The sequence below is a fragment of the Dipodomys merriami genome, unplaced genomic scaffold (genome assembly GCF_024711535.1).
Source record: "Dipodomys merriami isolate MVZ:Mamm:240054 unplaced genomic scaffold, mDipMer1.0.p SCAF_2, whole genome shotgun sequence".
Classification (NCBI taxonomy): Eukaryota; Metazoa; Chordata; class Mammalia; order Rodentia; family Heteromyidae; genus Dipodomys; species Dipodomys merriami.
In genome coordinates, this window is record NW_027203381.1 from 46,744,549 (window position 1) to 46,758,614 (window position 14,066).

Sequence of the window (14,066 nt, forward strand, 5' to 3'; positions counted from 1 at the left end):
TAGATAAAAGGCTTCATTATCATAGCCTGTCAGGGAGTCTCAGCTGTCTGAGCAAATATATAGCTTTGAGTGAAATGATTAGAATATGGAGAACCTGTTTTTATTAACTTAAGAATTGTTAATTCTTACTCAAAAGCTCAGTAACCTCTGCAACACTAATATAATTCACTATTTCTGTACCCACCTATTTGCATTCTTACAACAGAGAAATCTGTAGCACTCTATGGACGCTTAAGAATACATAACCCCTCTGGGTGCTGGTGGCTCACACCTGTAATCCTAGCTACTCAGGAGGCTGAGATCTGAGGATCATGGTTCAAAGCCAGCCCATGCAAGAAAGTCCATGAGACTCTTATCTCCAATTAACCACTAGAAAACCGGAAGTGGTGCTGTGGCTCAAGAGGTAGAGAGCTCGTTTTGACCTGAAGAGCCAAGGACAGCGCCCAAGCCCAGAGTTCAAGCCTTATGACCAACAGAAAAAAAGGAAAAGAAAAGAAAAGAGAAGAGAAGAAAAGAAAAGAATATATAACCTTATGAGAAGGGTTATGAATGATCAGTCGAACCATCATCATGTTTAATTTAAGAAGTTTCAACCCAGATAAGAATCTACATAGAAAGCTATGAGCCATTCTATTTCTATTCTAGCCAGCTCATGACTCAGCAGATGCCTCCAGCCAAATAATCACACCGCCTCTTTCTAGATGTCACAGGTCAGGCTGGAAAGGTAGGAGTAGGCTGGGGATGTGTGATTGCGCTCCAGGTAGGCTCTGAGCTTGGTTCACCACCACAGTAGTCATGTACTCAGTTGTCAGGCCTCAGGTTCTGTTCTGGATATAGAAACTGTAATAAAAATGTGACAGGATCCCAATGCTGGTGGCTCACGCCTGTGATCCTAGCTACTCAGAAGGCTGAGATCTGAGGATCACGGTTTGAAACCAGCCCCAGCAGGAGAGTCTGTGAGACGCTTACCTCCAATTAACTACCTAAAAAACAAGTAGAGCTGTGGTTCAAGTGATAGAGCACTAACTTTGAACAACAAAGCTCAGGGACAGGACCCAGGCTCTGAGTACAAGCCCCAGGACTGGTATATACAAAAAAAAAAGGGACAGAGAAATTTCTCCTAACAGCTCTAGTGGTAGTAAAGTAGCTATTGTGTGACAGATTATGCATCACTTGGGGGCCTCAGATGCACTCATACTGAAAACTAAGTGAATCAATGGCAAGCAGTTGATAAGTCTATGTCTCCTAAACCTAGAGGCTGTAACTATACAAAACTTCCTGTAATGAAGATTACAGTATGTTCTTCTCACTCCTTCATCCATTTAGTATCTGTTAAGACAGGAGTTGGTAGATCACAGTCTATAGGCCAAATAACAGGCCCACTCCTGCCTGTGTTGTGTGTTCTATAAATTAAAAATATGCTCCTGACATTTTTAGATGACTGGTAGGGAAAAAAAGGGAATACTATGATGTGACACGTAAAAATGATGTGAAATTGAAATGTGAGAGACATCCATTTTCTTTGGCTGGGCAATTGTAGGGAGCATGTGGCCACATTTGAGTACGGAGCACATAGCACACAGTACCTAAGCTGCCTGATTCCCACCTGGTTAGACTATGTGTGCAAAGTCATTTTCTAGGTTCCCTGTGCCTGTTACTCAGTGCTGTCTAAATTACAGGTCACTGTGAGGATGACGAAAGCAACCAGCATGGAATCAGTAGCTGGTGAGTCCTTGTAGGTAACTGTCATTAGTATTATCAGCACTGTGGCTTCCAGTGCTTGTAATTACACTAATGCAATTGGAACAGGTAAAACCTGCTGTGACATTCCTGGAACTTATGCTTGACAGTAATTTACAGTTTCACCAATGCTAACAATGATCTTTTCATTATTGGTCATAATACTTTTTTGAAAATTGCCAGTCTCCTTCCCAAAATGAACTCAGCTATCAATCACTGGGACAATAATGGTAATTAATTACAAGTTTTGCTCAAAGGACACTCATTTTTAACATTAGTATCTTGTCCTATCCTTATTTCAAAGTCACTTCCAGAAATGCACCCATTAGAAACTCTGACAAATGAGATGATCTATTCTATAATGTTCTCCTTTCTTGACAGATAGGTAAGCCAGGACTCACTGCGTCAACCAACCTTCTCAAAGACAGGCTGCCCCTAATTAAAGAGAACATTCACAAACTTGTCTTTGAACTTTGGCTTTGTACCAATCCATCTGCAAATGTTTTTTTTCCCAAAAAAAAGATTTCAACTATTGATCTGACTTAAAATCTAAAATAATCTCTAAGTCCGGTAAGTGGACATCTTTCTGTGACAATTTCTCTTGGTCATCATGCCCTTATTCCATTTAGAAATGCCACAAATACATCTAGTTAATGTATTAAATATGAAAAGACTTGCTGAAGAGACTCCATTTATTAATGATTCAGGAGCACTTTCTAAAGCACCTATTTGGAATTTATTTATAATTCATTTTACAGCTTAGTTTCAGTTCCCACTGGGCAAATATGTATCAAATAGTACTCTGTTTTTGAGTCTTTGCTTTACATTTATTTATTTACTGGTCAGAGAACACTTTTCCCACCTAGGAGCACCCACCCAACTAGTGTAATTTATGGTTCATTTCCTGATAAGACAATGGTAACGGGCTTTCAGATAGAACAGAGTACAGAATGCTGCTAAACAAAAGAATGATTACTAAACACAATAGATATTATAAACTGAACAAGAAACACTAAGCCTATCATAAATATTTATTAGAGAGTAGTCATGGTAATTAATAAACCTAATAATCAACATGTGGGGGAAACAGCACCTCCCATGATATGGAAAACTTCATGCTTATCTACCAAGGCAAGTGAGTATTGTCAGCATGGACACCAGACAAGTGTGGCCTAGCTAGTGATGGGAACAGTGACTGCTGAGTGCTAGGAAGTATAATACCATGAATCATGTAAAATCTGCAATATTGACAGCTTACAATTTCCAGTTATTCTACTGCTTTCAGGTAACTTATAAACTATAGAAACATCAGTTTTGGAGTTAGAAACATCTAACATCTTAAAATCTTAGTTGTTTTTTTTTTTTGCCAGTTCTGGGGCTTGACCTCAGGGTCTGGACACTGTCCCTGAGTCTTTGTGCTCAAGGCTAGCACTCTACCACATGAGCCACAGCTCTATTTCTGATTTTCCTGGTAGTTAATTAGAGATAAGTGTCTCATGGACTTTCTTGGCTGGGCTGTCTTTGAGCTGTGATCCTCAGATCTCAGCATCCTGAGTAGTTAGGATTACAAGTGTGGCCCACTGGCACCTGGCAGAGGTAACATCTTTCTAAAAGAGTAGTTGGGATTATAAAGGTGTGACAAATAATTTACTTAGCCTAGTTTCTAGAACAAAGAACACAATTTAATCTACTGTTTAGTCTACTGTTCAGTGTTTAGTCTATCGCTCCAGATACTTATACCACCACACTTGCTATGGTTTCTGTACCTAATACTACAGCCACTGAGCCAATGACTTCATTCTACTCCTCCTGACCACCATATTGTGAATGGGCACATATAAAGAATAGCAATTCATATTTTTAAGCTTAAAGAACATAAGGCACATTAGGATAGCTTAGCAAAAACCAAAATCAAAATGAAATAAAGAAAACAGATAAAGACAAGTGTTGGTGACAATGTAAAACAAAAACAAAAACAAAACCTGGAATCTTCATCCCAAACATGTGGGAATGTTAAGAAAATGTTCAGAAAATATTGTGGTTATTTTTGAAAGTGTTAAACCTGATGTCTCCATATGAGCTAGCAGTTTTACTTTAACATCCACACAAAAATGTACATGAATTTTCATAGCAGCATTATCCAAAATAGTCACAAAGCAAAAATCCCCCAAATATCTACCAAATGATTAGTCGATCAACTAATATTGGGTATCTATGCAATGAAGTATTTTCCGTAAATAAAATGTGTGAACAATGAAAACATAACACCTTACAAAGATCACATTATAGGATTCTGTTTAGATGAGATGCTCAGGTAGGCAAATCTGCCCATTAGGAAGTGCTCAGTGGGTGCCAGGTGCTTGGGTGGGGAAAGGGAAGGTACAGTGAGTGAGCAGTGACCATGAATGGCTGCTGGTGGTAGTCGTACAAGTTTGTGAAGATAACCAAAACCACGACAGTTAATGATGTACAGAAATTATATCTCTAAAATGCTATTGCAAAACCAGATAATGGCAGGTACAACCTTGGGCAGTGACAGAGAAGAATGATGAAATCAGTGTTGGGGGAACCTGCTGTAGTCCACCTGGGAATGCCAACCCCCCCCCCCAGAGGCACAAGCATGCAGGAGAGGCACAGGGCACAGTGGGCTCATGGAGCTCTCTCCTTACCATCCAACACTCTGTTCTCCTGCTTTGCAGTGGGTCATTTAGGGGAAAACACTGCAAGCCAGGAGTAGGAGGCAGAGGAAGATTATAAATCCTAAGACTGAAAGCCTGTTTGGAAGCTAGAGTTAGACCCTGCTTTCCGATCTACTAGCTTGTGGCCTAGGACCAGTAACGTAATCTTGCTAAACTTCAGTTTCTATAAAATTTGGACAGCAGCAAGAAGCACCACATGGGAGAGTACCACAAAGCCGGGGAGACGATGATGCCCAAATGCAGGGAAAGCTGGTAGAACATTATGTGACAAGGACACATTGTTACCATTAGCATTGTTACCATTGTCATAGATGTGATCTTATTGTTAAGGCAGGCTGAGGTCACCCCAGCCATCCCCTCAGAGTGCCAGTCAGACTCCCTGCTGTTCTCACTTTGGCTTATTCCCTGCCTGTTTGTGCTTGCAAGTACTCCCTTCAGTACCTGGGACAGCAGCACAGGGCATCTGCACAAAGGACAGCAGCAGCTACTGCTGAGATCCTGACACTAGCACAGTTTCAGAAATCGTAACAGAAACCCACTTGGAATTTTCCCCCAAAGCTTATGAGATAGGTGTTTTTTTAACCCTTGGCCCATAACTAAGGGAAGCTGAAATAAGGTGAGAACTTCACCAAGTGAAGGAAAAGTCAGAGCTGGAAGCCAAGTCCAGATGTGTCCTCTGGCCTTCCCAAGACACTGGGTGGAAATACAACTCCAACAGGAGAAAAGTTAGGAAACAGGTAACAGTGGGTGAAGGCTGCAACCAACACTATCAGCAACAGTCAAGATATAAAAGCTGCTCCACTCACTCCTTTATCATTCATGCAGATATTAAATACCTATTATTCACCAAGGATTAAAAAACCAGCTGTTGAAAGACACTCATTTCCACAAAACAAAATTATAGAATGGTATAATCAACACATGAATTGAAGGATGGAGGAATCGCTGGGGTAAAAGAAAGCTTCAAATACTTTCTCAAACATCAAGAAAACCTTGTCTACTACTTTCAGCCTCCCAGAACAAGAGTGCAAAGAGCAGATCTAGCATGACATATCTTCCCTGAGGATCATTGATTAACGGAATTTTAAACGCTAAGGTTTGACTCTTGCTTACAATCAGAAGCTGGCCAGCATGCTGACAATCTTCTACCTCTCCTTCATGAGGTGAGACAACTGAAAGACTGACTGCAAATGGGGTGGATATGGAGAGCCCATGGTTAGAATGAGTTAGAATGGTTAGAAATGAGTAAGAGATTAGATCTATGTGCCAAGCCTCAAGCCAATTATGACCATTGTAAGACTGATACAAACTGATTGACTAAATAGTGTACAGAAAGAACTCATTTCACTCATTGTAAGACACAATTTCACAAAGCAGTGTTTCATTTGCATAAATGTACCTTTATTAAGGTTTAAAATGCTAGGGGTACTTCCATTATATGTAGGACCACAGAAATGACAATTATGGCTCTGCAACTTTCAGAGGTACTACAGATTTCTAAACTCTTCTTCTCCAGTAAAAACAGGGCAATTTCCATGAAAGAGAAAGAGCAAGGAGGAAATATATAAAATATTTATTTGGAAGGATTGGCTAAATATTTAAGAGATTTTTTAAATGTCATTGTTGAGATGATAAATACAAACTATTGAAATTATGTGGGAGCTAGTTTTCAAACGTGTGTGTGCTTGCACACGCTCATGCACCTGCATACACTCATGCCAGTCCTGGGGCTGAGTGCTGTCCTTAAGCTTTTTTGATCAAGTCTAGCACTCTACCACTTGAACTGCAGCTCCACCTCTGGCTTCTTTGGTGGTTAAATAGAGATAAGACTCTCATGGACTTTCTTGCTCAGGCTGGCTTTAAATCATGATCCTCAGATCTCAGCCTCCTAAGTAGCTAGGATTATAGGTATGAGCCACCAGTGCTTGATTCAAACAGAATTTTAAGGTAATAAATTATCCAACACATTCAATAGCTACTAGAATACATATTTTATAAATGACAATAAAATAGCAACTAAAAACCTAGAAAAGAAGACAGGTGCCAGTAACTTACATCTGTAATCATAGCTACTCAGGATACTGAGATCTGAGGATTGCCATTTGAAGCCAGCTCAGCCAGGAAAGTTAGAGAGTCTCTTATCTCCAATTAATCACCAACAAAATAAAGAAAACATAGTTCAGAAGTACAGCTTTGGCTCAGGCTTAGTGACAGTGCCCAGGACCTGAGTTTATGACCCAGGTCTAGCGCACGTGCGCGCGTGCGCGCACACACACACACACACACACACACACACACACACAAACACACACACACACACACAATCCAGTAAAAATTGAGCCTCTACAAGCCTTGACAAAGAAGTGGAGTGGAATGGTGTTTTCCAGAGGCTGGAGTGGGTCCACTATACAGATCAACAGGCACTAATTTGCAGTGAGCTGGGAGGAAGAAGTTCTAGGGAATTATTGTACAGTATGAGCACCACTGATAACAAAAATGCCTGTACATTTCAGAAAGCTAGGAGAAAGGAACTGACTTTCTACCAAAAATAAATGAAAAATTTGGAAAAAAATTATATTAAGTGAAGTAAGCCAGGCCCAAAGAAACATAGGTCCTATGGTTTCCCTTATTTGCAATAACTAGTATATGTCTGAGACAAGCAGAAAATGTCAGATAAGTTGATGCTGGGTGAAATGAACCCCAAGATAAGGATTCAAATGGTTTTGCTTTCATGTAATTGTTTCTAACATATTTATAAGACGATTTCTTTGTTGCTTTGTATGTCCCTCCCCCATGGTATAACCCATGCTTTCACTGTATTTGATGTTGGTATAATTTGTGGAGGGGAAGGGGAAAAAATCATTTAAATAGGAGGGTCCATTGCAACAATGAGATGTACAAGTTGTTATGTCGAAAAACGAACTTTACAACTTTGGCATGGAGACGGAGGGTGGTACGGAGAGGTGGGGAAGATGGGAAGGGATGGGAAGGAGAAACAAAGGAAGAGGCAACAATGCTTGATAAGAAATGTACTCATTATCTTGCCCATGCAATTGTAACCCCTCTATATGGTATTTTCACAATAAAAAAAAATTGAACCTTGCTGGGCACCGGTGGTTCACACCTGTAATCCTAGCTACTCAGAAGGCTGAGATCTGAGGATCACGGTTAAAAGCCAGTCCTGGCAGGAACATCCGTGAGACTCTTATCTCCAATAAACCACTAGAAAACCAGAAGTGGTGCTGTGGCTCAAGCGGCAGGGCACTTGCCTTGAGCTGAAGAGCTGAGAGACAGCACCCAAGCCCAGCGTTCAAGCCCCACAATTGACCAAAAAAAAAAAAATTGAGCTTTCTGAGGCATGTAATAAAATTAAAAAGTTTAATAACATAATATTATATTACAGGGACAATACTGCTATAAAACTATTATGATATCCAGTAAACAATGAAGCCATATTTTCTTAAATCTTAAGCAATTTTCTTGAAATTAAATTTAAAACAGTAATAACAATGTATTAAGCAAGTAAATACCCATCTGATGTTTGACTATAATTATTGTTTACATTTTTCAGGGAAATTAAGAACACTGAACATATGCTTGTGGTAATCTATAGCAAAGCAAGATATCCATCTCTAAATTTTACCGAAATGTATGTACTGAATATTCTCCATAAAATGAATTAAGATATTGCTTTCAAATTAAGGATAAAGGAAATGAAATGTCTTTTAGATCATCTCAAACTGTACATGAAACAAATAAATCCTTTCAATAATAGCATCTATTAAAATTAGTTGACTTTGAGCTTCTTATTATGAAAAAAAAAAACAATGCTTGGGCAGAAAATCATTTTTGAACTGCCATGCTATAGAAGAGTTAATGAATTCCACAGATGCTCTCAGCTCTCAGAAACAAAAAGATAAAAAGCTTTCCCTGTAGGAAATTTCATTTTGGAGTTGTGCATATTTAAAATGCCATCAAAAAGGAGAGTATAGTTATCTGTTAATCAAATATTTAATGCAAACTTTGTTTCCTTTCTGTTATAGAGACTAAGCTGGGTTTTATTTTTTAGGGAAAAAAAGCAGAAAATAAAGAATTGTGATCCTTCTCAAAATATGTCTTACTCAGCCTATCAAATGTCTTAGTCCATATACAGATAAGCTGGAAATCTGTCCACACAAAACTCAAGTGAGTAGAAAAGAAACCAATTGGAAATGTATTGTACTAATTGTACCCAGAAATCAGAGTCTCTGCAGCCAGCCTTGTTTGGGCCTTCTGCCTCCTGTCTTAAGAGACCCTACTACTTACTTCATCCCACCATGGCCAAGGACATTCTTCAAGGTCAGATCCAGAATGACTTTTCTCCCCAGAAAAAGCACTGAACAGATGAGTTAAAATGTGAAGAAAGTAAAGGACATGGTAGGATGATAAAGACAGAAGAAATGTTGGAGAAATGCCAGCATCATAACATAATAATTGAAAACATGTACCTTTACTCTTTGGTCATCAACATCTATAATTGTTGCAACACGAATTAAGCGTGGGTTTCGTTTATCCACAACTTCAAGTTTCATGTCTGGCAGAAAACCATGAGGGCCCCTCTGAAATATTATAGAACATTATAGGTGCAATAAGTCATGCAACTTTCACATCATCTGTTTAATCTTCTCAATTCAACATTCACAATTCAGATCTTCTAGTCAATTTTTCTCAAGTATTATTGCTTTAGTCTTAATGCTCAGATCTTTAACCCAATTGGAGTTTGCTTTTCACAACTCATGGGACTTTATATAATTCTTCAAATCTGTTTCACAAAAATCTGGGAGGAGAAAATTTTTTGTTACATTGAAGATCGTTAAACAAAGACAGACTCAATTCTGACTCCATTAACAATCACATCAAAGTTCTCAAAGGATTTTATTTATTTAAATTTCTTCCCCTTTTTTCAAATTAGCCTTTGTAAATGAAGAAATTTTGGCTATTCTCAGTATTTCCCAGTTTGGGATTGCATATCCAAGGAGGTTTAGTTATCAAAGACATAATTCAACAAGCACACAATGCTTCCTAGATCTAAAATGTTTTTAACATATATAATTTTGTACTACCTTTAAGTAGGTATACAAAAGAGTTTCAATTCAACATGTCAGTTTCTGAATACAATGTATCTTGATCAGTGTCATCCCTTCCATTATTTTCTTCATCTCTCCCAGACCCACTCAGCTCCTAAACTGTTTCATGCTTAAATTGCATGATTTCAACTGTTGTCTTAAAATCATACTGTGCTATCATTGAAAAACATAGCTTATGAGTTGTTACTTCATCAGTAAGATTAGAAGCCTCAGCTGTGTTGAGGTTCCTTTCAAGTCTCAAAATGCAGGGACCAAATGTCAGTGATATGGACACACAGTCAAGAAGGAAAGAGGGCAGAAAAAAAGGCACAAGGACCTAAAGAGCCATTGTAACTTCAGAAATTCAACTATCACAAGTCAGAGTCAAAAAGTTACTCCGAAGTGTTTGTAACATAGCAAAACCTTTCACCATTACTGCACACCAAAGTTTGCTCTAGACATTATAGGAAATGAAAGCATATGAAACTTAAGTCTAGAAATGGTCATAGGAAAATAAAACCCTGCTAATACAGGAGTCATAAATGGTCACCTTTCTCCAACATCTAGTGTGTTTTACTCCAACATATTTTCTTTCTACAAAGCATACTTACAGTTAATACATGGAGTGTGTTCATGTTTTTCCCCAAAATCACTATCCTCACATGAAATTGTTTCATTTTGTAGATGACAAAGACACCTACTTGAGCTGCATCCACATAACCATGAGACAGAGCCTAGAAGTTGCCTTTTTAACTACTTTCATCATTTTGTTTTCTTGTATGTTTTTAATGCTAGAAAAGTAAACTGAAAAGGCTGGGTATGGTGGTACAATCTGTAATTCATATGTGGCTCTATTTGAAAAATAACTGAATGGTTCAAGTGGGGGAACTTCTGCTAGGAAGCCCAAGAGTTTAAGTTCAAATCCTAGCACTGCCAATTTTTTTGCATACACAGTAAAACAACGTTTTGAAAGAAGACAAGAGAGAAAGAATACAAGTAGCTGAGAATTTTTACTTACTAAAATCCAGAAAGCTCCTCTGTAGGCTAGAGGCTGGTGGTTCCTACCTATAACCCTAGCTATACAGGGGCCAGAGATCAAAGGGCCATGGTTCAGAATCAGCCTAGGCAGACAAATCTAAAAGACTGTGTCCAATTAACCAGCAAAAAGCCACACTGGAGGTATACCCAAATGTTATGATTGAAAAAACTAAGTGAGCAAGAGCACAAGGCCCTGAGCTCAAGACCCAGTACACACACACACACACACACACACACACACACACACACACACACACACACACACACACACACACACACACACACACACACACACACACACACACACACACAAATCCTCTGTAGCACTCTGGTACTTCTACTCTTCTCATTCATATTATACATCTTTCCCTATGTCTAGTCAATTACAACTTTTTCAAAAACCCAAAACATCAAACAGCTTTTTGTTTCAAACCCCTTTAATCACTAGAAAACTTTTGGCAGGTGAAACTGTATGAAGAAACCCAATAAATAAAATTATTATCATAGACAAGCCCAGCAGTCTGAAGCACACAATTAGACTTGAAGGGAACTGACTTGAAAATTGTCCTTTAGAATATAAATATTTCTAATCAGGCAAAATCTATCTGTTCGGTGGACCTGTTGCAACAATGAGAAGTACAAGTTGTCATGTCGAAAATGAGCTTTACAACATTGGTGCGGGGGGTGGGGGGGAGGCTGGAAAGGGATGTGAAGGGTAAACAAAGGAGGAGGCTGCAATGCTTGATAAGAAATGTACGCATTATCCTGCCCATGTAATTGTAACCCCTCTGTACAGTATGTTCACAAAAAATAAAAATAATAATTAAAAAAACAAAAAAAACAAAAAAACAAACAAAAATCTATCTGTTCACTTCTTTTTTTATTGTGAAAATACTGTACAGAGGGGTTACAATTGTAACATGGGCAAGATAATGAGTACATTTCTCCTATCAAGCATTGTAGCCTCCTCCTTTGTTTCCCCTTCCTACCCCTTCCCATCCTCCCCCCCACCCCCCAGCCAATCCTCCTCCCCCCCACCAAAGTTGTAAAGTTAGTTTTTTGACATAACGATTTGTACATATCATTGTTGCAATGGGTCCACCTGTATCCCTATTTAAACTATTTGTCTGTTCACTTCATTTTGTAAATGAATTTATACTTAGATCAACCCTGGAATTAGTACATTAATGTAAATTTGATATGCAAAAATCAGTATTTTGACAACTGCTGGAAGAAACATTTTCCTTCAACTCGATAAAATATGCGCAGAGACTGCACATATTCCCCTGGTTTTACTGTGTCATTGTGGACCTTGGAGTCATCCTTGAGGAAACAATACTGTCAGAGTTCAAACCTCTCACCCTATACACTGACAAAACTGAATCTGGAACTACAAGGTTTTCACCATCAGTGCTGAAGTGGCATGTTCAGTGGTACCCTGGCATGCTTTACTGTCTACCTTTATTGTTTAGTTTGTGTATTGAGACAGGGTCTTACTACTTGGCCATGCTGGCCTTGAACTTGAGATCCTCCTGCCTCAGACTCCCTAGTTTATATTACAGGCAGGTGCTGCCATGGGCAAATTGTGATTTTTAAGAAAGAAAATCATCACATACATTATTAGATAGATGCAGTAGCAAGTGGGAGTCACCTACTTTTAAGTTTTGAGCAAAGTAAGTTGGCCATGAAAAAAAAATGTTTAAAAACAGAAAACTGGAATCATTTAAAACAACTCATGAAACAGGACTCAACAAGAGCATTTGAAGGCCAGAGTGTGTTCCCATATGGAACTTACCATTTTTAAAACTTTGGCAGGAACTGCATTAGTTTGAGTAGCTTCCAGATAGTCTGTCCAGGAAAAGCTTTCTGGATCAGTATATCCTGAAAAAATACATATGTATGAAAAGATTATTCAGAGTTTTTTTTTAACTGAAAAACATTAGATAACGAAAGATCACTATTTATCAGATTGTAAACTAAGAACTTTACAATGACTCCATGAAAGTTTTCTGTTCATCTGAGACACAGTAAGGCAGGAAGGCATGAAAGCACTCATTCACTGGTTCATTCATTCATGCAACAAAGTCAGGCATACTGACCCAGGTCAAATGACCACGAAAGTACTTAGCAGAGTTAGGTATTTACTCAAGACTCAACTCCTAAGACCTTCCAGAAGTCTCTCTAGATGTTTGGAAAAACCTGTAATCAGTCATCTGACCTGAAACCACCAGTGGGGGAAAAAGACTTGGATACTTTTTCCAATTCTTCCAAAAAGTCTGTGTCTAAGCATATCTCATTCATATTAAACCTGCATAATCACAATGTGCCAAAACTGCTATTTTTCACTGCGGGGGGGGGGGGGATACATAGCTTATGTGGTAAACAGCTTGCCTAGCAAGTACAAGGCTATGAGTTCAATCCTGAGTACACAGCACAGAGCCACCTATCATGTTTAATTAAACTTCTCTTTGGCTGAGTGTTTTGTTTCTCTTGCTATTTTGTAATCATTTTTCTTGGTGTTCTTTTACCACTAATCCACTTAAAGAGGTCTATACCATAATGACTTCTTTTGGTCCTTTCAAAGAATAACTACTCACATCTACTCCTTATCTCTATGTTTTCCTTTCTAATTCCCTTGTTTGCTGCTTTTCCTTTACTTCTCTTGGTTTTATTTTACTCTTTTTTATATAAAAAGTGGACTGCAGGGGCTGGGAAGGTGGCTCAGTGGTAGAGCGCTTGCCTTGCATGCCTGAGGCCCTGGGTTCCATTCCTCAGCACCACATAAGCAAAAAGAAAAAAGCTCAAGTGGTAGAGCACTAGCCTTGAGCTGAAGAGCTGAGGGACAGCACCCAGGACCAGAGTTCAGGCCCCACGACTGGACCCCCCAAAAAAAGTGGACTGTAAAATTATTTTTATATTTAAAAATAATGAGATAATAATAAATCTGTCCTTGCTGCTATTGCATACAGCATTAGAAAGCAATACACTCTTCTATGAATAATGTGGTTTTCTCATTTTTACGTCATATGAAATTGTATCTGAAACCACTGTCTTTATTGACTTATTGGCCACATATTTTAAGAGATTTTTCCAGGTAGTAAGCTGTCTTTTTATTTAAAATATTAATGTCTAGTTTAGTTTCAGAATGTCATGGTGGTATGTACAATTCCTCTTTGGGGAATTCAAGGATGTCTTTTTAGCATAATACAGGATTAAAAATTAAAGAATGTATATGTATAAGTTTTAAAGTTTGATATTAAAACAGTCTGGCTATGTTATTTGAAGTTTGTTTCTGTTTTAAGCAGAAAATCAAGAGCATTACACTAAAGTCTGTTAAGTATTGTCATATACTCAGTATTTCTGATCATTTTTCTTCATTTATAGGAATTTTACTAAAATAGAATATATTTGCAGCAAATACAGCAAACAGCCAGAAATGCATGCATAGAATTAGCACATCAGTGTGAGCAGATCCAAACACCAA

General features: G+C 38.4%; 1 protein-coding gene across 1 annotated transcript in view; it reads right to left on the reverse strand.

Moving 5' to 3' along the window:
• Positions 1 to 14,066, reverse strand: part of L3mbtl4 (L3MBTL histone methyl-lysine binding protein 4) — a 374,322-nt gene that overhangs the window by 202,108 nt on the left and 158,148 nt on the right. Inside the window, exons 11-12 of the mRNA XM_070028667.1 lie at positions 12,378 to 12,463; positions 8,927 to 9,037 (exon numbers count right to left, since the gene is read on the reverse strand). Coding sequence (XP_069884768.1) covers positions 8,927 to 9,037; positions 12,378 to 12,463 — 197 coding nt within the window. The remainder of the gene's footprint in view (positions 1 to 8,926; positions 9,038 to 12,377; positions 12,464 to 14,066) is intronic.